This window comes from Poromitra crassiceps (genome assembly GCF_964638095.1).
Source record: "Poromitra crassiceps genome assembly, chromosome: 6".
Lineage (NCBI taxonomy): Eukaryota > Metazoa > Chordata > Actinopteri > Beryciformes > Melamphaidae > Poromitra > Poromitra crassiceps.
Window position 1 is genome coordinate 2,841,866 of NC_139627.1, and position 24,443 is coordinate 2,866,308.

Consider the following 24,443-nt stretch of genomic DNA (forward strand, 5'->3'; position numbering starts at 1 on the left):
TGCCTTCTGAACTAACACACACACACACACACATGCACACGCACACACACACATGCGCACACACACACACGCGCACACACACACGCACGCACACACACACACACACACACACACACACACACGCACGCACACGCACACATGCACTTACTGACATACTGAAAGAGGCCCAGATACAGAGAAGAGATAGAGAGGCAGAGAAAGGCATTAGCTAGGAAGACAGACAGACAGACTGACTGACTGACTGACAGACTGACTGACTGACTGACTGACAGACAGACAGACAGACAGACTGACTGACTGACAGACAGACAGACAGACAGACAGACAGACAGACAGAGAGGTGATTGACAGGTAGGTAGAGAGAGAGGCAGACACACACAGAGAGAAAAACAAAGCAGACAGGAAGGGCAGAGACAGAGAGAGGGAGAGGTGATGGAGAGCACTTCTTACTGCACTGTAGCACCTGAAGAAGAAATCATTTTGAATTCAAGATAATATGAGGGGGGGGGGGGGTGATGTCATATTTGCGTCCACTGTAGATACATTTGTATATTGATATTATTGAACCATATGCTGCTGTTGAGTCTGGTTATAATCTATAATCTTTTAGTTGATGGTTTTGCTTTGGCATCAAGTACTTTTTGTATTTGATACCATTAAAGCACCTTTGAATTGAGAGCGAGAGAGAGAGAGAGGGAGAGAGAGAGAGAGAGAGAGAGAGAGAGAGAGAGAAAGACAGAGAGAGAGAGAGAGAGAAAGACAGAGAGAGAGAGGGAGAGAGAGAGAGAGAGAGAGAGAAAGACAGAGAGAGAGAGAGAGAGAGAGAGAGAGAGAGAGAGAGAGAGAGAGATTGGGTCATAGACAGGCCGGTCTGGGTGACAGCTGTTGCAGAGAGAGTTTATCAGATTAAATCTGGCCATCTCCGCTGTGGGAGAGAGGGGCCCACTTAACTGATACCCTTACCCCACTGTTGACGTCTCTCTCGTTGGGGTGTGGTCCACTGTTGACGTCTCTCTACCAAGCTTCCTCTCTCCAAGCTTCCTCTCTCTCTCCCTCTACCAAGCTTCCTCTCTCTCTCTCTCCCTCTCCCTATACCAAGCTTCCTCTCTCCCTACCAAGCTTCCTCTCTCTCTCTCTCCCTCTCCCTATACCAAGCTTCCTCTCTCTCTCTCTCCCTCTACCAAGCTTCCTCTCTCTCTCTCTCCCTCTCCCTATACCAAGCTTCCTCTCTCTCTCTCCCTCTTCCAAGCTTCCTCTCTCTCTCTCTCTCTCTCCCTATACCAAGCTTCCTCTCTCTCTCTCTCTCTCTCTCTCCCTCTACCAAGCTTCCTCTCTCTCGCCCCCTCTACCAAGCTTCCTCTCTCTCTCCCTCTACCAAGCTTCCTCTCTCTCTCTCTCTACCAAGCTTCCTCTCTCGCCCCCTCTACCAAGCTTCCTCTCTCTCTCTCTCTCTACCAAGCTTCCTCTCTCGCCCCCTCTACCAAGCTTCCTCTCTCTCTCTCTCTACCAAGCTTCCTCTCTCTCTCTCTCTCCCTCTACCAAGCGTCCTCTCTCTCGCCCCCTCTACCAAGCTTCCTCTCTCTCTCCCTCTACCAAGTATAGTGGCTGTTTGTAAAAGTCTTTTTCCTGAGCCACTTTAATGGCAGAATAGGGGCGAGTTCCAACGCGTATCAGTTTACTCACAGTCAGCTTCGTAGTTTCAGCGTAGAGGATGGAGATGAGGAGATGTGGGCTTGTGATGAATAAAGTAACAAACATTTGCTCTGCTATCTCTCTCTCTCTCTTATGTAATTGTAGGCTAAATGGATAGCTTAGCAAAGTCTTTCATTAATTCTTCAAATGCCAACAAATTATTTTTCAATTGTTGCACGGGCAATGCTTCACCAGCATTATCAACCAGAGCCTTAATGTCATTCATTCGTCTGGTTAAAAACGCTTAGCTTCCCTCTACGAGAGCCAATCCATTTATGAAAAATATCTTCATCGGTGGTCCCTCCACCGTCCACCAAACTTCCCTTTCCTGACATTTTCACAACTTCTCAAAAAGGCAAAAACAGGAAAGAGGAAAAAAATAACTGAGTTTCAATCATCCAAAAACACAGCATCAAACAAACACAGTCCCAAGCATGACTGTGGGAAATGCTCCATTCATAATAAAAGCACTCCAGATTCAACAGCTCAACTCACAGTGCTGTTGGCTTCAGTCATGTGTGTGGTCATCATAGCAAATCAGTTTCAATGCATCCGGCCGGCATTTAGTTGCGATATCCACAGCAATCAATCCTTCCTTAATCCACAGTTTATCACAACTTCCAAAACAATGCCAGATGCAATCCAACAATGACAGTTTTGCCAATGAAGCACACTTGCACACTTCCAATCCAACAACAGCAATCCGTATCCAATCCACAATCCAATCCAGTGATACTCGTCCTGTATCAGGATGTTTTTCAACTAATATAGTGGCTGTTTGTAAAAGTCTTTTTCCTGAGCCACTTTAATGCCAGAATAGGGGCGAGTTCCAACGCGTATCAGTTTACTCACAGTCAGCTTCGTCGTTTCAGCGTAGAGGATGGAGATGAGGAGATGTGGGCTTGTGATGAATAAAGTAACAAACATTTGCTCTGCTATCTCTCTCTCTCTCTCTTATGTAATTGTAGGCTAAATGGAGGCTAATCAAATGAAACATAAATAGACCTTTTCCATATTTAAATCAAAAACAAACATAAAGGCCTTTAACTGTGTGTGAGTAGTTCTAAAGCAAAATAGTTCTATGCGGTTGAAAAACAATATCCTACTGGCATTCCACACTAGCCAGCCCTGCACCTGTCACCTATTTAGGCTTGATTAGCCTGACCTGCCCTAGGTCTGCCACTAGGTGTCATCCAAACAAACAAAACAAAAAACAGAATGGCTTAATGGCTCTCACACCAAGCTTCCTCTCTCTCCCCCCCCTCTACCAGCTTCCTCTCTCTCTCTCTCCATCTACCTCTCTCTCCCTATACCAAGCTTCCTCTCTCTCTCTCCATCTACCTCTCTCTCCCTATACCAAGCTTCCTCTCTCTCTCTAACTCTACCAAGCTTCCTCTCTCTCTCTAACTCTACCAAGCTTCCTCTCTCTCTCTAACTCTACCAAGCTTCCTCTCTCTCTCTAACTCTACCAAGCTTCCTCTCTCTCTCTAACTCTACCAAGCTTCCTCTCTCTCTTTAACTCTACCAAGCTTCCTCTCTCTCTTTAACTCTACCAAGCTTCCTCTCTCTCTCTAACTCTACCAAGCTTCCTCTCTCTCTCTAACTCTACCAAGCTTCCTCTCTCTCTTTAACTCTACCAAGCTTCCTCTCTCTCTCTAACTCTACCAAGCTTCCTCTCTCTCTTTAACTCTACCAAGCTTCCTCTCTCTCTCTAACTCTACCAAGCTTCCTCTCTCTCTCTAACTCTACCAAGCTTCCTCTCTCTCTCTAACTCTACCAAGCTTCCTCTCTCTCTTTAACTCTACCAAGCTTCCTCTCTCTCTCTAACTCTACCAAGCTTCCTCTCTCTCTTTAACTCTACCAAGCTTCCTCTCTCTCTCTAACTCTACCAAGCTTCCTCTCTCTCTCTAACTCTACCAAGCTTCCTCTCTCTCTCTAACTCTACCAAGCTTCCTCTCTCTCTCTAACTCTACCAAGCTTCCTCTCTCTCTCTAACTCTACCAAGCTTCCTCTCTCTCTTTAACTCTACCAAGCTTCCTCTTCCCCCCTCCTCTACCCAGCTTCCTCTCTCCCCCCCCCCCCCTCTACCCAGCTTCCTCTCTCTCTCCCCCCTCTACCCAGCTTCCTCTCTCTCTCTCCACCAAGCTTTCTCTCTCTCTCTCTCTCTCTCTTTATTCTCAGGGGCGTCCCTGACCCCATTCATTCATCTCCTTTCAAGACAGTAGATTCGCTCTTAGCCATTATGTGCTCTCGTTCTCTCTAACATCCCCTCCCTGTTTCTCAACCTCTTTCACATCCACCCCCCCCCTCTTCTCTCTCTCTCTCTCCTCCCTCTATTGTCTGTCCAACTGACTGCTGGAGGGGAGTGATTGACAGGCGAGCGGGGGTCCTGCAGAGGGGAGTGTCTGATTGGTGCTGAGGGAGATGAAAAGGATCTGCCCTGTCTGCACTGCAAAAAATGTTCCAACTAAAAATAGCACTAAAGATGGACACAAAATAGATAACTACAGAAGGGCACTCAGAGAGGCCATTTACACCTGGCATTTACATTAACATGCGTTTTCTGTGATCAGATTGCAATCACTCAGATAGTGCTTGACCACATTAACCTGATGCATTGCATTGCATTTACACCTGGTATTAATATGTGTCTCCAGTGTCCACATTGAGATCTGATTGCAATCTGTTCAGGCAAGCTCTATAGAGTAGAGCGGCAGAGAAACAGCGGTGACTGTTGCTGTATGTGGTTTGAGAGGACGCATTGCGTTTACACTTGTGTTCAATGTGGCCACAATGCGTCCCTGACCACCTCCGGAGGTGGTTTGGCCAATCAGATCGCAATCCGTCCTCAATGTGTCTTGGGGGCATTTACACCTGTACTTTCAAGTGGACTATTTAGACTGTTTCAAGAATTTTGTGATATCGCCTTAAAATCAGTGAAGTGATTCAAGATTCAAGAAAACTTGATTGTTCATTAGGCTATTACAAGCAATGGAATGATCTGGCATATAGTTCAATATCTTAATTATGCTCTTAGCCTGTATGACACTTACTGAAAGAAAGTAGGCTAGTTTAATATCTTATGCTCTTAGCCTGTATGACACTTACTGAAAGTAAGTAGGCTAGTTTAATATCTTATGCTCTTAGCCTGTATGACACTTACTGAAAGAAAGTAGGCTAGTTTAATATCTTATGCTCTTAGCCTGTATGACACTTACTGAAAGAAAGTAGGCTAGTTTAATATCTTATGCTCTTAGCCTGTATGACACTTATTGAAAGAAAGTAGGCTAGTTTAATATCTTATGCTCTTAGCCTGTATGACACTTACTGAAAGAAAGTAGGCTAGTTTAATATCTTATGCTCTTAGCCTGTATGACACTTACTGAAAGAAAGTAGGCTAGTTTAATATCTTATGCTCTTAGCCTGTATGACACTTACTGAAAGAAAGTAGGCTAGTTTAATATCTTATGCTCTTAGCCTGTATGACACTTACTGAAAGAAAGTAGGCTAGTTTAATATCTTAAGCTCTTAGCCTGTATGACACTTACTGAAAGAAAGTAGGCTAGTTTAATATCTTATGCTCTTAGCCTGTATGACACTTACTGAAAGAAAGTAGGCTAGTTTAATATCTTATGCTCTTAGCCTGTATGACACTTACTGAAAGAAAGTAGGCTAGTTTAATATCTTATGCTCTTAGCCTGTATGACACTTACTGAAAGAAAGTAGGCTAGTTTAATATCTTATGCTCTTAGCCTGTATGACACTTACTGAAAGAAAGTAGGCTAGTTTAATATCTTATGCTCTTAGCCTGTATGACACTTACTGAAAGAAAGTAGGCTAGTTTAATATCTTAAGCTCTTAGCCTGTATGACACTTACTGAAAGAAAGTAGGCTAGTTTAATATCTTAAGCTCTTAGCCTGTAAGAGATTGAAAGTAGGCAAGTACAGTATTTGATGCAACCGACAGATTTTCAGAGGAGCAAGATTTGACGACTAAATTCAACACTACAGTACATCACCTTTAAGTGCAGTCGTGTTTTTTGCAGTGTGTGAGGCTGGGCTGGGTTTGGCTCTGCTCTGGTGTCGGCAGGTTGGAAACCTGTCAGAAGATCGCCCCCGTGTGGCCAACTGCTGCGCTGCACTGAGATGACATCATCACTGAATGCCCCCCTCTGTCAGATTGAGCTGTGCTTCCTCTCCTGAGCTGTGAGACCACATACACACACACACACACACACACACACACACACACACACACACACACACACACACACACACACACACACACACACACACACAGACACACACACACACACACACACACACACACTCTCACTCACACACACACACACACACACACACACACACACACACACACACACACACACACACACACACACACACACACACACACACACACACACACACACACACACACACACAGCCAGTATAGTTATCTTAGTGAGACATTGACTGCACAAGACTCCCCCCCCCTCCCCCACACACACACACACACACACACACACACACACACACACACACACACACACACACACACACACACACACACACACACACAGCCAGTATAGTTATCTTAGTGAGACATTGACTGCACAAGACTCCCCCCCCCTCCCCCACACACACAACTCACACACATCATTGGAAAGAAAGAAAGCAATTTGCATTGTGAGAATTTTCCATGCAGCCATGCGTGATAATCAAATATTCTAAATGAAGAATCCACTGTGAATAGAACTGATATAGCGATGCAGAAACAGGGAGGCCATTTACACTTGGCATTAGCATGCATTTTCTGCCATCAGATTGCAATCAGATTGTGCTTGACCACTTGAAAGTACAGGTGTGTAAACGCCCCCAAGACACATTGGATTGCAATCTGATCGGCCAAACCACCTCCGGAGGTGGTCTGGGATGCATTGTGTGCACATTGAACACAAGTGTAAATGCAACGTGTCCTCTCAATCTGGATACAGCAACTGTAATGCGGATTGAGAGGACACCCACTTTGGGTGAGCAAATTGCCATCAGATTTGCAATCTGATCACCCGGAACGCATGTTAACGCCAGGTGTAAATGAAATCAGGCTAATGTGGTCAAGCACAATCTGATGGCAGAAAACGCATGTTAACGCCAGGTGTAAATAAATGACCTCATAGAGTTGAACACTGTGTGAATAGAAGTGATATAGCTGAGCAGAAACAGGGAGTTTAACGCTACAGAAACAGCTGTGTTGTTCAGCTGAGCACACAGCTGACCATCAGAGCACAAACAGATCATTCCACAAATGAGACAATTACCTTACATGCATCTGTACTCACTCACTCTCTCTCTCTCTCGCACACACACACACACACACACACACGCGCGTGCAAACACACACAAACACACTGAGACACAAACACACGCATGCAAACACACACAAACACAGAGATACACACACACATACGTGGATGATGGATCTCCCTAGAACACACTCCCTTTGTTTGAACACAAACCCACCTGTCTCCAACTGCATAAGCCAGGTAACAGCTTGGACGAGAGGGAGGTGTGTGTGTGTGTGTGTGTGAGAGGAAGGGGGGGGGGGAGTGAGGGTTTGTGTGTGTGTGTGTGAGGAAGGGGGAGAGAGAGAGGGAGTGTGTGTGAGGAAAGGGGAGAGTGAGAGAGAGGGTGTGTGTGTGTGTGTGTGGGAGGAAGGGGGAGGGAGAGTAAGGAATTAGCCAAACTGCAGGGGGTCCAAGAGTGGGTCTGTGATGCGGATTGAAGGTAGGACAGGACAAGGCGCTGGAAGGACTTCATGACCACAGAGGTCAGAGGTCAGGGCGGTGGCCTCGTCTTCTTCAGGAGGGGGATTACGGTTGATGTTTTGAAGCATGTTGGCACGTGGCAGGTCTCCAGTGAGCTGTTGAAAATGTGATCAGTTCAGTTCCCCCCCATGTGTATAAAAACCCTCTCCAAGATACTGGAAACAATTAGAGCAGAGGAACTCAGAATACATCTAGAGACAAAACTGTTGCTGCATCAACAATAATGTAGATTCAGACCCAAGTAGCTGCTCTAATGAGACTGGAAAGTGCCATCTAACTGAAAAGATAAAAGGTATCTTGGATCAAGGCTGTGGGAAGTTTTCTTACACTTGAAAGAGGCCTCTGCTTGTACTTTCTACTTTGCCGACCTTTCTGCAGTGTTTAGAATCAGAATCAGAATCACTTTATTGCCACAATATGCAAGTTATGAGGAATTTGTCTTGGTGCCTGCATGCGATACAGTGATCAAGTCAACACAAAAAATACTCAATATTACTAGTGCAAAAGATCATATATACACAACGTGCTTAAGTTTGTGTGTAAGACCCACATGAGTTCATATTCCGAAGCAACCTGTGTCTGCACAAAATCTACACGACATTTGTAGTCAGAGTTAGATCGGCATTAAAACGTGAAACTGATATTAAGTTAGAAGAAGTTAAAACTACAGTTTAAAGCTAGTATTAAGTTTAAAACGAAGTTTCATTTCATTTGAATTTAAAATAATTATTTAAAGAAATCTAAAAAAATAAAATAAAAAGTCAGTGCAATTTATCATCACGGTCCAAGCCAACCAGGCCCTAGTTACGAGAGTCACAGTCTACTGTGTGAAGGGAGGGGAGGGGGGATTCAGCTGGGGCAGGGGGGAGGCAGTGAGTCTCTAGTGGGAGGGGCTTTCGGGCCTTATTGGTGAGGCCGATGGCAGTTGGAAAGAAGCTGCTCTTGTGGCGGGTGGTTTTGGTCTTTGCAGACCTCAGCCTCTTGCCGAGGGGAAGTGCTTGAAAGAGCTTGTGGCCAGGATGGGAGGGGTCGGCCATGATTTTACAGGCGTGTTTCAGTGTGAGAACTGGTTCTCTGGGGGAAAATACCTCCAAATATCCCCAAATGTTGTTGTCTTCACTTGTTTTACTGAGAGAGAAGTAGTTTAATTGTGAAACTTAATCGCGAAGAAGAAGAAGAAAAAGTGAAACTTTTATTACATTCTCGGGCGTTATTACATTTCTGGTAAATTCTTACATGAATCCATTCCCACTTCCTTGTGTTGACAGTCAGTATCAGCTCAGCAGCACCAATGGCTTCAGCCTAAACTCTCATTGAATAACATGGTGCAATGCATTATGGGAGTACAGCAGGATAGATCAGACAAACAAGGAGCAAACAAACAGCTGCACTGTGTGCATTGACAGAGGAGATACATCTGTGTGTGTGTGTGTGTGTGTGTGTGTGTGTGTGTGTGTGTGTGTGCATTGACAGAGGAGATACATTAGGTCTGTGTGTGTGTGTGTATGTTTCAAATGCATAGCGAGACAAATTATACAGTCCAACATAAATACAAAATAACATACAAATAACATAAATACACAACATATTTACGAAGGAGATCAGGGCCTCATTATACTATATAATGCTCTTTCACTTTATCCTGGATTGCATTGTATGATCATTTAAGAAGAAAAAATGAAAATGACTAATCTACAATCATATATTGGATAATATAAATAATCTTGGCATTCAGGTTTTTATACAGCAAAACACCAGCTTGTATTTGGCCATTAATCTCTTCTGTCTCTCCTTTTATAAATGAGATCCGTAGAAACGGTTTGTGTGGGAGCTGTGGGGGGCGATGGGGGGGTGATGAGAGTGTGTGTGTGTGTGTGTGTGTGGGGGGGGGGGGGGGGTGAGTGAGGAGAAAAGATTTTCTCAACAAGCAAAGAAGAAGAGAATCCCAGTAAGGAAAGGAAGAGATGTAAACACAAACAAGAACAAGATACATGGCAAGGTCACATTAGCGGGGTTTGATCGATAGCAAAGGATCACTGTTAACAGCATACAGGATAACCATGCAGTGTGTGTGTGTGTGTGTATCTACTGGGCCCTAAGGGCTGTGGGAGGTAGTGCAGCGTGAAGAGATTCATCTATAGAGTGTCAGTATCTACATCTTTCAGATGAGCTGAGGAGAGACTCCAGCCAGAGAGAGAGAGGCACAGAGAGAGAGAGAGAGAGAGGGACAGAGAGAGAGAGAGAGAGAGAGAAACAGAGAGAGAGAGAGAGGGACAGAGAGAGAGAGAGAGAGAGAGGCACAGAGAGAGCTGGACAAGGATGTTTTGCTTGTGCAGATGGGGAAGACACTGAAAGCGTAGGACCTACGCAACACTGCATGCAGTAAAAAGTGGGATTTGGATGGTGTTGTTCTTGGTGTCTGGTAACATATCCACAGTTTTCTTCACAAAATAATAAGACACCTACTTCCAAAATGTTTTATGGAACAAAATAAAATGAGTCATGGTACATTTGACAGCATAACAGGATAACTGCAGTCCTTGATTGGCAAAATGGCAACACTTTCAAACACTGGGATTCTCTGTATTTTGTATTTCAGAGACTGGTCAAATTCAGTTAATGATTGTATTTTTCTCCTCCCAAAATTGATAAATAACATTTTGGCATAAAGCTCTTTATTATCCACATGCTGTTTCATGCATTTTCAACCAATATGGCACAATGTCCTAAATACTGCTCGGTTCCTCTGCCTGCCATGTACTTCTGAATACAGGTCACTCGCTGGCAGGCAATAATAATAATCTGTACAATTTCCTTTTTTTAACCAACAATAAATATTTCTATGGCATTGAGTACACAGTGTGCAACATACAATACATGTGAAGGGGACTTTCACCAGTTGAACAAGGCTAATAAAAACTACGATTTCATCTTCAGGCAGTGACACTAGTGACATAAGCACTAGTGATATTTGGCTGGGTGTGGGGGGGGTTACTGTGACAACAATAAGGCAATTAAGAAAGCTGGACAGGGTTAATACTCTAGATGGGACGTCCAGGACAGCTGGGGTGTCAGTTGGGTCCATCAGTTGTGGAGATTTAATTGGCACCATAATGACAGTAAAAGCTGTGGTTTTGTGGCTTGTTACTCAGGCTATTAGGACAGCAGTTCAGGGGATTCAAGTTGTCAGGGTCAGTAGCCATGGGACTAACTGGGGTCACGACCCTAAACTAAAGGGTTAGTTAGTCACTTAAAGCTGTACTAGGCAACGTTTATGTAACATCTTATCCAAAAAATATATAATCTTCACTAATTGAGACCTCACAGAATTTAAACCCAAACTGTGTCCTCCTAATCTGTCGCTACTGGCTGTTTAAGAGGTTGTGATGTCATCAGTGATGTCATAAAAGCAGTGGTGACATCATCAGTGATGTCATAAGAGGCCCACTGATGATGTCATCAGTGATGTCATAAGAGCAAAATCAAGCCCCAGGGTCAGACACTGAAAGAAGTGGGAGTTTGGCTTCAGACCCTCGTCTTTAGCCATGGACAGCTGTATGTTGCCAGCTCCTGCAGGGCCAGCTGGGCGCGCTGCAGGGCGGGCGAGGCTGCGCAGCGGTCGAGCCTATGAATGGAGTGCGTGTAGCGCGCGAGATGTTCACTAAATATCCGTGCAGGTGAGCAACAACAACGCTAAAGCTAAACTTGCATGAGCTTGTGTACGGCGCTGCACGCACATTTCATTCTCGCACCAACACATGACATCATATCTACTGTAGCTCTCAAAGTCTTCCACTCAAAACATTTGACATATTTCATATAATTTAATCCTGACAGAGCCATAAAATACGTAAGACCTATGAAAATTAAATTCAAGAATTTCTACCACCTTTTAAGGCCTTTTATTGAGAATTGTGAATTAAATAAATAAGACTTATTAAGACCCCGCAGCCATGCTGTTTTTTTTTTTTTTTTAAACTTTATAAATAAATTAATTTTATTTTATTTGATAAACAGCGATGACTGTTGACCGGTTCGTCAACAGTTTACTGACGTCACGTTGTAATGAAGTCCTTGAAACTTTTCCAAAACATGAGTTATCTTTTGCTGCCACTTGAGGTCACCAAAGTGCAGGATTGCCTAGTGCAACTTTAGTACGAGTCATCTCACTACTATAAGTCGGCCTGCGGCGCACTTCGCACATGCTCAGTTGAGCGCGAAAAGCATGAAGCGCTAGGAATGAGTGCATGAGGAGCGCAAAGCTAGAAATGATGGCGTCATTTCTAATTTGAATAATTGCCACATAGTGGGTCGATAAAATCAGAATCTGAGGTGGTTATTTAACTAATTTATGGCTGAAGGATACCTTGTGGGTTGTACCTGCTAAAAAGGAGGGCAGGTGAGGGTGTATCTTGGTTATATTTTCCAAATATAGGGCAAGTTCAAATGTATCTGTATAGTTCTCTAATAGTGGGAAGATGAACTGTGTATCTGAGGAGGCTGCAGTTGCCAAATAGGGGAGCGGTTAAGAGTACCTTGAGGCAAATGGGAGGTGGTGTTATAGTTGCCAAATAGTGAGCATATGAGGAGTGGATTGAGCTGGGGCTATAGCTATAGTTGCCTGATAGGGGGAAGGTTAAGGGAGTCCAGGGCGCTGTGGTACAGCTCTCTCAACGCTCTCAGCAGATACAGACGACAAAACATCTGGTTGAAGAGATGAGGCAATGGCTCCTAGAGAGAGAGAGAGAGAGAGAGAGAGAGAGAGAGAGAGAGAGAGAGAGAGAGAGAGAGAGAGAGAGAGAGAGAGAGAGAGAGAGAGAGAGAGAGAGAGAGAGAGAAAGTGAGAGAGAGAGAGAGAGAGAGAGACATAAACAATCAACTATTGTTGAACTCATAGTGAACTGATGTGTTTTTATAGGCAGTAATCACATTCTCTCTGTGATTAAAGAAAAGGAGAGGAAAAAAAGAAGAAGAAGTCACCAGACGGGTCAATGGGCTATTAACACCCCATATGGTGTGCACACACACACGCACACACACACACACACACGTGCACGCACGCACACACGCACGCACGCGCACACACACACACACACGTGCACACGTGCACACACACACGTGCACGCACGCACGCACACACACACACACACACACACACACAGACGGGCACGCACACGCACGCACACACACACACACACACACACACACACAGATGAGTCCTCACCCCCAGCACATGGACTCTGTTGTAGTAGGAGCTGAAGTCTTTACTGAGCGACACCAAAAACTTACAGACCTGCACAGAGACACAAACACACACACACACACACACACACACACACACACATAAACACACACACGTTACCATAACATCTCAACAACACACTTTGCTTTATTTTGTCATTCTCTACTGATCCCGCTGGAGGAAGCTCGTCATGCAGAATTATTCACAACATCTCCTATACCTATATGTCATGTCATATGTCATGATACGAGTTTTGATTTCAGGCTTGATTTAAACATTCATCTACAGCATTAGTCTGATTCCTCCTACCTGTTCAGTCTTAATGTTGACCCTGGCCCCTCCCCCTTCACAGTCCAGCGCTTGTCCTGATTGGTCCAGCAACTCGGAGAACGGAATGAGGTAATTGAACAGGAGGAGCCACTCGCCCTGTCAGCCCAAACACACAGACAGGAAGGAAAGGTTGATTTCAAGAAGGAATGAAGGGATGAAAAGGAGAGGGAAGGGAAGGAAATGACAGAACAGAACAGAACAGAACAGAACAGAATAGAACAGAATAGAATAGAATAGAATAGAATAGAATAGAATAGAACAGAACAGAACAGAATAGAATAGAATAGAATAGAATAGAATAGAACAGAACAGAATAGAATAGAATAGAATAGAATAGAACAGAACAGAATAGAATAGAATAGAATAGAACAGAACAGAACAGAACAGAACAGAACAGAACAGAATAGAATAGAATAGAATAGAATAGAATAGAATAGAACAGAACAGAACAGAATAGAATAGAATAGAACAGAACAGAACAGAATAGAATAGAATAGAGTGCTACCTCTTCTTTGAGAGCAGAGAAGTCTAGCTGGGAGCCTTCCGGGATTTCTGGGTAAAGTCCTGTGGAGGAAAAGCTATATTACACACACAATATATCTCTATTTAAATGTGTCATAGAAACCGGACAGACGAATTCAATACTTTTTTCCCATAAAGTCAAACATTATTGTGCAATTAATCTAATCCTCTAATTAAGTAAGGGATAATCAACGACTAGGTGTGCGTTATATGATTTAATGCACGATGTGGAGGCAAATAACCACCCGAACTAACCACCACTCCGCGCAGGCAGAGTGCATTAAAATGGTATAAAGCACACCTAGGAGTTGCTTATCCTGCTTATACCATGCTCATTTGCCAACAATATAAAATAAACGCATTTGCGAATTTTTGGTGCAAGTTTAGCAATCAAAATCTTACGTTTTTCACAAGCCATAACTCTGTTTACCTAGCAACACTTGGGAACCAACTAATACCTGGAACAAGTGTTACCATCCCATCAGCTTATCTCACGCAATGGAAACATTGTTTGCTGTTCCAGTAATTAGGGCAAACCTTGGATATGAGCCGGTATGGTTTGGAATTCAGTCTTAATTTAGAGAAACACAAGCACGAGTTAGAGGCTACTAATCATCTCTTAGCCGTTTATGGTGATTAGACTCAGGTATCACAATTTAATGTGACATGGATATATTGATATTTGATCTGTGCATCATCACACTCGTGTTTGAGTTTCTAAATCACCTTCAGCACTCGTTCTCTCTGCCTCTTTTTCCCACTGAACTCTTCAAAAACACTCTTTGCTTCGTTTTTACTTCATTTGTGTTCAGGCCATTCTTCCTCCTCTTGCTACAGGGATGCTGTTGAGGCACTGTGCTCTGACACGTTAGTGTTCGCTTGTGACGTTGCTTTTCAGAGAATCCTGCCGCGCTCAGTCTCTCTCACCCTTCTCCACTCCTCTCTCGTAGCTGTCGAACAGCGTGTGCAGCCGGGCACAGTTGTACATGACGAACACTCCTCCCCTCGGCCCTTTGGTGGACACGCCCCCTTCCCTCTGGACGTCCAGCGTGACCTGAGCACAGACAAAAGACCCTCGTTTGTAAGGATACTCTTCATGGACAAACTATTTCAAAATGACGGGCCAATGATTCACAGAGATGTTCAAGATGAGTGTATCAATTTAATTGTGACATATAGTTGGTTTCAGCAACAAAGCCAGAAGGGGAAAAAAGAAGATTAAAACAAAAATGTATTCACTGCAGCTACATATTTGAGCTGAGAATGCCTGTGAGAGAGCACAACAGCCAATGACACCGTGCAGCGATCAGCAAATCGCTGTATGCTTGTTGCCTATGTGGAGAGTGATACTGTAGATCAGATCAGCACTACACATGATGACGTATCAAAATGATATCACAGGTGAATTTTTCAGAGAACAAATTGTGGTACAGGATAGTAATCCTCTACACCGGACTTACAACACAAATTACAAAAGTTGTTTAAAATCACAGTCTCACACACAATCACACACACAGACGCACACACACACACACACACACACAGTAGCAAGGACTCACAGGACTGGTGTGGACTGTTGACAGCAGCTCAAATCTGACGGTGGCAGAGGTCATGACCTTGATGATGTCATCCCACGTCTGACCTGCGGGAGGAGGCAGCATTTCACTCACAGCTAATTCACTTCACCTGTACGTATTAACGTCAATTAAAGTCAATTAAGCATAGCAAAGAACCATCAGAGTGTAACATGTAAGCACTCAATATAAGTAGGGCTCATTGATGAAATTGTATAGAGACAGTCCGCATGTCTGGGAACGCCCACAAAATGTTAAACGGCTGGCGCGCGAGTGGGGTAAAACCGCCCATATAGCTCAATGGGCTGACTCACCAAAGGACGGTGCTGCGGCTCTAAACTACAGGTTTGGGGGTTCTAGAGCAGAACACAAGACGCCTGCTCAGATGTGCGTTTACTGCGGTGGTTAAATCCCCGATCGTGTCTGCCTGGGCTGGGCTATCAGCTAAATTCTAACTTTGCTGAATGGATAGAACGGGGGAATTTACCCCACCCTGACCCCGCCCCCAGGCTAACCCAGCGTCTATTGTGGGCGTTCCTAGAGCCTGTATGGGCGTTCCCAGACATGCGGACTGTCTCTATACATGCTCACGCACAAACGCTCGTGTGCTCACACTCACACACACCTTCTACTTGATCTCCGTACTTCATCTCTGATGCTTCCTTCATTTGACCTCTTCTCAACCTGGAGCAGAGAGTGAAGATACATACAGTATATAAACACTCTATACACAGTGAAGCAGGTCAACCTGGAGCAGAGAGTGAAGATACATAGAACCACTACAGTGAAGCAGGCTACAGGTGTACTGTAGGGGCCAATCCCCCCTGAAAAAAGGAGTGAAGAAGAAGTGAAGGAAACAGTCTTACTGCAGGTACTGTGCCGCAGTGAGCTGAGAGCCAGGAGTCTTCACCGGCCCACACACCACATGTCTCTGAGGACACACACACACACACACACACACACACACACACACACACACACACACACACACACACACACACACACGCACGCACGCACAGACAGACACACACACACACACACACACACACACACACACACACACACACACACACACACACACACACACACACACACACACACAGGTAAGAACAGGAATACAGTGCAGTATGTGATGCGGTGTGTGTGTGTGTGTGTGTATGTGTGTGTGTGTATGTGTTTGTGTGTGTGTGTGCGTGTGCGTGCGTCTGTGTGTTACCTGCGTGTGTGTAGCTCCGGTGGCTCTCCACAGAATTGCAATCTGCTGCTGGCGGAACTCATCCTGACAGGAAGTCACATGTAACACTGTTGCCGTGGAGACCTACAGTATGTAAAACAAATCACGCTTTTGTTTATCTGCTCTTTAGAGAAGGGACATCAGGATCGTTGTCATCAGTGGTAGTGATGCTGTATATTTGAATTTACATACACAATGCCATTTTACACACGTGTGTGTGTGTGCGTGCGTGTGTGTGTGTGTGTGTGTGTGTGTGCGTGCGTGTGTCTCACCGTGCAGTCGGCTGTGGCCTGGTCCAGTTGTGCCAGGTGGGAAACACTGTCTCTGTGGACTGAACACACACACACACACACACACACACACACACACACACACACACACACACACACACACACACACACACACACAGAAGAAAAGAAAGAAGAAGAAATGTGTATGTGACATTTGAGACATGCTTGTGATAAAGGTGAATAAAATCAATACAAGATTTGTGACAACAACAACGACCAAACTAGTGGTAGAAAAGTTGTGGCTGTAGCAGATATAACCACCAACAGCTCCAAATGCAGTATGAAAATGTGTACTGCAGCAGAATGGATCAGAAACAACTACAGTGGATTCTCAAAACGGACATTTTGACCACACAGACAAGTGTGTCACAACACCGTCTCCTGGTCAAGAAGCTTCCCCAGGAGGCTAAACCAAACGCGCCCCGTCCCTCCTCACCTGTGCAGGTGCCCAGGCTGGGGTCGTATCCCAGCAGCCCCTGCTCCTGGAACACTCGCTTCAGGTTGACCCGGAGCGTTCCCTCATTCTCCGCCTCGCTCTCTCCCTCTCCCGTAACGCCTCTCTCGGCCTCCCTCTCTCTGTACGGAGAGCTCTCTAGCGCCCCCTGGATCTCCTCCTCGCGCCCCTCGATGCTCCGGCCGGCCGGGGCCGTCGGCCAGTCGACCCCCAGCGCTTGCAGGAAGGCGGCGACATGACTGTCTTCAGGCAGCAGGGGGCAGTAGGACACAGTGAACCTGAGATAGGCGAGGAAGCATTGTTACTGACAGATAGTGGCCAGTTTACCAGAGTTACCATAGTGCTGTGACAACATTCCTGCAGGCATAGATTGGTCATGAAAGTGATCAAATCCAGGAAAAATAAATAAATAATAGAGTTTAGTTTAGGATGGATTTGTTTAGGAGAATTATAGAAAATACATGTATCTGCAAAAGTCACCATCTTCCTTTAGCCCAGGCCCAGACTCACCCCTGTCTTCTCAACAGTGCCCCCATGTGGTCGGCCAGCAGAACAGTCCTCAGCTGACCCAGAGTCAGCGTGTCAGGAGTGGGTGTGCTGGGTTTGGGGTGCAGCGCGGGGCAGTTGAGCACCACACGGCCCTGCTTCTGGCCCGAGGGCTTCAGGTACTCCGTAGCTCCGCCCGCCAGGACGGCCCTGAAGGCTGCGGCCCGGTCCACCCTCACCCTCAGCCCTTCACCCATCACCTCGCCCCCCGTCACAGGCAGAACCCCACTGCCACGGAGGGAGAGCACCCGGGTCAGAACCGCGGGAGGGACCTGCAGGGACACGTTACAGACGTATGCATCCATCAATCTAATGTAGTGTGATGCATGAGTGAGTGGAAGCAGGAAATGAAGGGAAAAGATTACGTTCATACAAAGCAGAGGTGTCTTTGCTCAAGTTTGCTAACTTTGCCTTGGTTTCACGTCAAGTCTCAAGTCTAAAAAGATTAACAAGTCGAGTCTATGTCATTAATGTCAAGTCTCAAGTCTAAATAGATTAACAAGTCAAGTCTATGTCATTAATGTCAAGTCTCAAGTCTAAATAGATGAACAAGTCAAGTCCATGTCATTAATGTCAAGTCTCAAGTCTAAATAGATGAACAAGTCGAGTCTATGTCATTAATGTCAAGTCTCAAGTCTAAATAGATTAACAAGTCGAGTCTATGTCATTAATGTCAAGTCTCAAGTCTAAATAGATGAACAAGTCGAGTCTATGTCATTAATGTCAAGTCTCAAGTCTAAATAGATAACAAGTCGAGTCTATGTCATTAATGTCAAGTCTCAAGTCTAAATAGATTAACAAGTCGAGTCTATGTCATTAATGTCAAGTCTCAAGTCTACACGGAGAACAGCAAGTCAAGTCGGAACCAATCAAGAGACCAGTATCAATTTAATATCTTAAAGAAAATGAAATATCTAGGACTTTTCAATGCAATATTGTTTTAATAGGATAGAAACTTGATAAGAGCCTCATGAGTTTCAACATCAATAAATTCAATCATTCCATAGAAATTCAGAAAACCATATTTAAATTCAGGTATCTGCTACAACAAATCTTGCCACTTTCAATCTCAGTCATTGACACAAACACAAGATCGCAAGTCAAGACTAGAAACCTTTTCAAGTAATCAAATTATATAGATAATATATAATAATATAATCAAGGTATATAGATAATATATAATAATATAATCAAAGTATATATACTTAATAATATTATTATATATAATCCATGTATATGTGTGACTGTAATGATCTGTGTCCCAGTTGCACTGGTGGGAACTAGGAATTTCCTAGTTCAAAGGTCGGGAACGCCCCCTGTGATGTCACCTGAACTGGTCTGGGATTTCCTACTTTGAAACACGAACTCAGGGGAATCTCACCATCCAACCCCAACCTCAAAATCCAAGATGGCAGGTCCCGCAGCAACAGTAGTGAAAGCTGTAGTAATACACTGTTTATTAGCACTTTCTGTCTTATTTGTGTCTCTCATTAAATCAGCTGTAACACACAGTACTGTCCAACTTCTCTCTGTGGACATCTTGCTACAGTGTTTGTCTGCACAAAATACCGCGAAATGCGTTGTTATCACTGTTATTGCTAACACTGGCTAGCCTGGCTAGAGCTAACCCTGGCTGGTTTTCGGGACTGTTTTACTGGAACTCAAACACAGTCAACTCGGGTGTGACATCACTCAACTGGGAGATTTCTAGTTCCCAGCTGAAACTGGAACACGGCATGAGCCCCATCAAAGCTATAGGTGGGGGGTTGAAAGATGCATTTACAGAGGGACATAATAGCTGCATGACCGATACGCATCAGACCAACAGATTGACAGGAACAAGCTATCTCTGAGTTTTAGCTGCACACACAGCTTGGTGGCTGTTGCCTTGCAGCTGTGTGTGTGTGTGTGTGTGTGTGTGTGTGTGTGTGTGTGTGTGTGTGTGTGTGTGTGTGTGTGTGTGTGTGTGCGCGTGTGTGTGTGCGCGTGTGTTGCCTTGCAGCTGTGTGTGTCTGTCTGACCCATATTGCATCTGCCACTCAGGGGTTAATGATTGCTGCCTTGGGCCGTCAGTGTCCGGTCGATCATGACGGGCCAATGTCAATGTCTTCAGAGTAATCAATTGCTATATATAGACCGCCTCCAAATTAGTCAAATTCATTAAACGTGTGTTTTTAGATGTATTGTATTCGCTGTTCGTGGGGTTCAAAATAAAATGTGCCTTGACCCCAGATTTTCAACCAACACGGAATGGAGGTGAGACAGGTGTGTAGGCTGAGGTTTAGACAGCAGATAGTTCCTGTCAATTCTGGTTGGCTGAGTCGGGTTCGAAACACCATCAGGGGGTCCTTGAGGGGGTTCCAGGGGGTCCCCAGCCAACAACTTCAGCATTATTCCACTTACAAGAAGTGAACACAATGCAGAAGAATGACTGTTCTGATGCAGTCTGTTTATCTCTGTACCTGCAGTACAGTCAGTCATGGACTTCTGGACAAAATCATCAAACTGACAATAAAAAACATTCTCAGATTTAGCCTAAATGTTAGAATGCAGAGAACCCTACAGTAAATCATTTAGGTTGTGTTCAAGAGATGCATCTCATCAAATGGGGAGTTCCACCATAATTATGGCTCTAATGTGGACTAACATTTAAATTAGGGTCTCTCCTGTGAGTCCTGTCCTTGATATGGAACGGATAACACTACATAGTTACTGTATTATAAACAATGGTGTTTCTTTAACAGCGCAGTCTTTTTTATTCCCTTGTTTCTAAAGCTAAAGCTGCAGCAGTAACGTTACATTACAGTGATTTTTGAACCGTTACGAATACGAGGAGTCAGGAGTGCTGTTAGCTGTTAGCTTGTTGCAGTCAGTGCACAGTCAGGAAATAGGCATTTATACAAATAGCGACAAAGCCATGATCAGGTCAGGTAAAAGCACCGACCTGTCCGTCCGCATACAGCGTGTTCAGCATGGTGCTGGGGGATAAGAAGTCTCTGTTCCGGAGGTTTTTCGCGCTGCTCTCCTTGAACCAGAGCTTCTCACAGCTCCTGTCGCCGCCGTCGCCCTGGCCGTTCTCATCGGGGACATGTTGACGCTTTCCCCGCAGCGCGCAGCTCAGCGCCCGCACGGTAGGGCTGATCCGGAAAGGCAACGACTCGTCGATTTTCTCCATCACCACCACTGACTGTGTGACTGTCACAACACGGAACAGGTTCGCTCGCTACCTACCAGGGTATCAAACACATCCACCCCGAGTTCATACCTTCATCTACGACGATGTCACTTTGATTTTCGCTAACGCCACTTATGCTAGGTTTCAATACAGCAGAATAGCACGGTCTTCCCACCGTATGGTTGATAATTGGTCGTTGGAGCTCTAGAGGAGAACTGCATTGGCCATTATCCTAATATCCTCTGTGTGCGAAACGGAACTGTTGAACGGCAATGCTTGTTTCTTTCGAGATGAATTTACGTGAGGACCAATGCAAAATTTCTGAAAATAGCGTTTACAGCGCGTCACCGCCCTCCTGTGGGTGCCTTGGTGTATGGCATCATACCTGCTGCAACCACAATGCCACAAAAAGTGGCAAAAGTAACATAGTGCCACTGCCACATTAAATTAATTTGTATTTTTATAATTATAGTTCCGTAAAAAGAACATCAACAGTATAATCATAATATTATAAAGCCCTGAGGAAGTCTGTCTGTCCCTGCCTGTCAGACAGTCTGCCTGTCTGTCTGTCTGTCTGTCTGTCTGTCTGTCTGTCTGTCTGTCTGTCTGTCTGTCTGTCTGTCTGTCTGTCTGTCTGTCTTATCTGTCAGTCTGTCGGTGTCTGTCTGTCTGTCTGTCTGTCTGTCTGTCTGTCTGTCTGCCTGCCTGTCAGACTGTCTGTCTGTCTGTCTGTCTGTCTGTCCCTGCAGAAAATCACAATCTACAAAGATTCAGCGCATCTTCTCTCTGATTTATAGGCTACTATTATGATTTCATGTCTGAGTTCATTGAACAGCTGGCTGCTTATGACTGGAAAATCAAGTTGATCAAGACATGGGGCTGTACAACAACTATCTCGTAACATCTTGCCAATAATTTTTTTATTTTCATGCTACTATTCAAAACAACCCCCCCCCCCCCACACACACACACACACACACACACCCCAAAACACACACACATACACTTTGATGTAAGACAAATTCATGAAAGTGCAGAATCAGTGTACACATTTTAATTGCTTTTCAATCTACAAGCAAACCACTGTATGCATCTGAAGAGTTCATTTGCAAAAACAGGTATCTCCGTTTGGATTTTTTTTATCATTTTATTTTATATATTGATGTATTTATACTGTAATTCATTGATTTTGGGGGAATTTGTATTATCAATCTCATAACTCATCTGGAAGTTTTCACATAAACCACCTCAATAATGTTTTCTATGTGCACTCCAGGGAGTATCAAACATGTATGTTGTTTGTTCATTTTAAGCATGGCATTTACCTGTTTTTGCAAATGAACTCTTCATCTATCTAGGTGGTAATTATCACATATGATAACTACAAAAAATGGCAGCACAAGAAGATTAATTGTAAAGAGTAACAGTAACAAACAGAATTTGTTGCTAAGCGTCATTGCAGAAGTGTCACATTTTGTGAAAAAGGCAGATGCTGCAGCGGCAGCTTGTGTGGTTCTTAATCACCTCTATTATGCCATTGGCCTCGATCTGAAAGAAGAGGGATGGATGAGGAAGAATCAAGAATGAAGATTAAAAGCATTTACTTTTTCTAAAATGCATATAAATTGGGCATATTTTATGGGGCCAAAAGACTATGAACATTCAATAATGTACAAACAGACAGCCTATAGTGTATCAACTTCATCCAGGTATACATAACTATAACCTAACACGAACACATTAATAGTAAATTAAAAGTAAACAAAACACTGTCATAAAAAACTATCTTGTCTACTTGTACGATAAATGTTTTAGATTGTATCTTTGTTTATTTGCATTGTAACAAAAAAGACAATGAATTTGGATTTTTTTACTGAATCCAAAGATATACAAAATACCTGTTCTGAACTTTTGTTATATTACCTTTAAAAAACACACACAAAAAAATAAAAATAAAATAAAACTGCATTTGTGAAAAATAAAAACAAAATAAAAACTGACCCCATAGTGGAAACTAGAATTGAAATATCCCAAATTATAATGACCCTAACAAACGGTTGTATTTTGTTTGGAGTATTGTATCCCATTGTATCCTGCAATGTCTAGCTTGCAGGAGGAAGTGAGGAAAGGCTTTGTCAACATAATAAACCCCAAAGACATTTAAAAGCTCACTTTAAGTTTCCTGTAAAACACTGCTGTTGCACGTTCTTGTTGACTGTACCTGAAAGGGCGCCCCCGACCTTTCTGCAACACAGCAGCTTGCCTCTGACGTGATGTTCTTTGGCACATTCATTGTGTTCATGGCATCAGGACATGTGGGGAAGGCTCTGGAGAAGCAGTTGCCCTCACACTGGTAAACTGGGCGGTTGTGGATCTTTGAGAAATACACGTGTTCTTTCAGCGCACATTCCTCACAGCCCACTGGGGAATGAGAATAGAAGTTTAAAAACCACAATGTAAAACTATTGAAGTCTGATGGACATTTTAAGACCTGACATTGAAAATAAAGTGTACAGTCCTTGTGAATACATCTTATAATTAATAGCAATCAGTACATATTCATATTAACACATTAACACAACTTAATAGCAATAAATACTTGGAAATAAGCAGAAAAGAAAATGTACTCCATATATGTCTGTCTACTAGTCTACATAGCTGCATTAATTAAATTACATTACCATGTTTCAGATTGTATGGAATGTATGCACACAAATTGTAAACCATTGACATTTTACCACTATAATATGAATGTGGACAACTATAGCATTGCCTTATAGTAGCTATGTTATAATTGCCTTATTATAGCTACAATAAAGAACCTAAACTACTATAAACAAATCTTACTGTTTGACATGTCACTGTTCACGGGGTGAGAATCAGCTATGTAAAGAAGGAAAGATAGCAGAAGAAGACACAGTCCAGTCGGTTTCACCGAGTCCATCATTGTTGCAGCAATTGCCTAACAATGGAGAGGGGGAAGAAAAGTATAAAATGGTCATCAAAATGAAAAGTAACTGGAAACATAACATTGTAAAGGAAACAGATGAAATATTACCATGTTGAGAGTGAGTTGCCCGTCCTTTGTGCCTCTGTCTGTGCCGAAGAACCAACTGCATCAATCCTTCTATATATACACCAGTGCCCCTCATGCACTGCCTGGATTAGACCCACCAACCTTATCAGTGATCTCACTGACTCATTGGCCACTCAGCTACCTTGTCATAATACTTTGGGGGATGGGAGGGGATGGTGGTAATAATAATAATAATAATAATAATAATAATAATAATAATAATAATAATAATAATCGGCAAACAGTGGAAAGTCAAAACACACACCCCATCATCCTGACTATGAATTTCAACTGAGCAATATTTCCAGAATTCAGACATTTGTATCCTTCCGTGATCTGGAAAACATAAGCTTTAATGTATTCTCTGATCTGATTTTAAGATGGATACATAGCCTACACGACACGTAGTGAGGGTTTTGATCTTCAAATCAAATGCAATGGATGCCTGCCTCTTCTGAAAACGGATGAGAGAAAGCATGATCT

General features: G+C 43.7%; 1 protein-coding gene across 1 annotated transcript; it reads right to left on the bottom strand.

The window, feature by feature from the left end:
* Nucleotides 1-9,978: 9,978 nt before the first annotated feature.
* dalrd3 (DALR anticodon binding domain containing 3) lies at nt 9,979-21,094 on the bottom strand. Its single transcript, XM_083638728.1, has 13 exons — nt 20,654-21,094; nt 17,674-17,981; nt 17,146-17,441; nt 16,692-16,750; nt 16,402-16,503; nt 16,052-16,116; nt 15,811-15,869; nt 15,171-15,253; nt 14,539-14,665; nt 13,595-13,653; nt 13,069-13,185; nt 12,742-12,810; nt 9,979-12,248 (listed from the first exon to the last, which is right to left on the bottom strand). Exons 1-13 carry the CDS (start codon nt 20,882-20,884, stop codon nt 12,129-12,131), a joined length of 1,695 nt encoding a protein of 564 aa, XP_083494854.1. The 5' UTR covers nt 20,885-21,094; the 3' UTR covers nt 9,979-12,128.
* Between the last annotated feature and the right edge of the window lie 3,349 nt (nt 21,095-24,443).

Bases quoted from the DNA above. Each gene is read 5' to 3' on its own strand.
- dalrd3 (XM_083638728.1), bottom strand. From the start codon at position 20,884: ATGGAGAAAATCGACGAGTCGTTGCCTTTCCGGATCAGCCCTACCGTG. The intron at 17,982-20,653 runs GTCGGTGCTTTT...GTGTCCCTGCAG, and splicing joins CGCTGTATGCGGACGGACAG to GTCCCTCCCGCGGTTCTGAC. The intron at 12,249-12,741 runs GTGAGGACTCAT...CTCTCTCTCTAG, and splicing joins ACAGAGTCCATGTGCTGGGG to GAGCCATTGCCTCATCTCTT.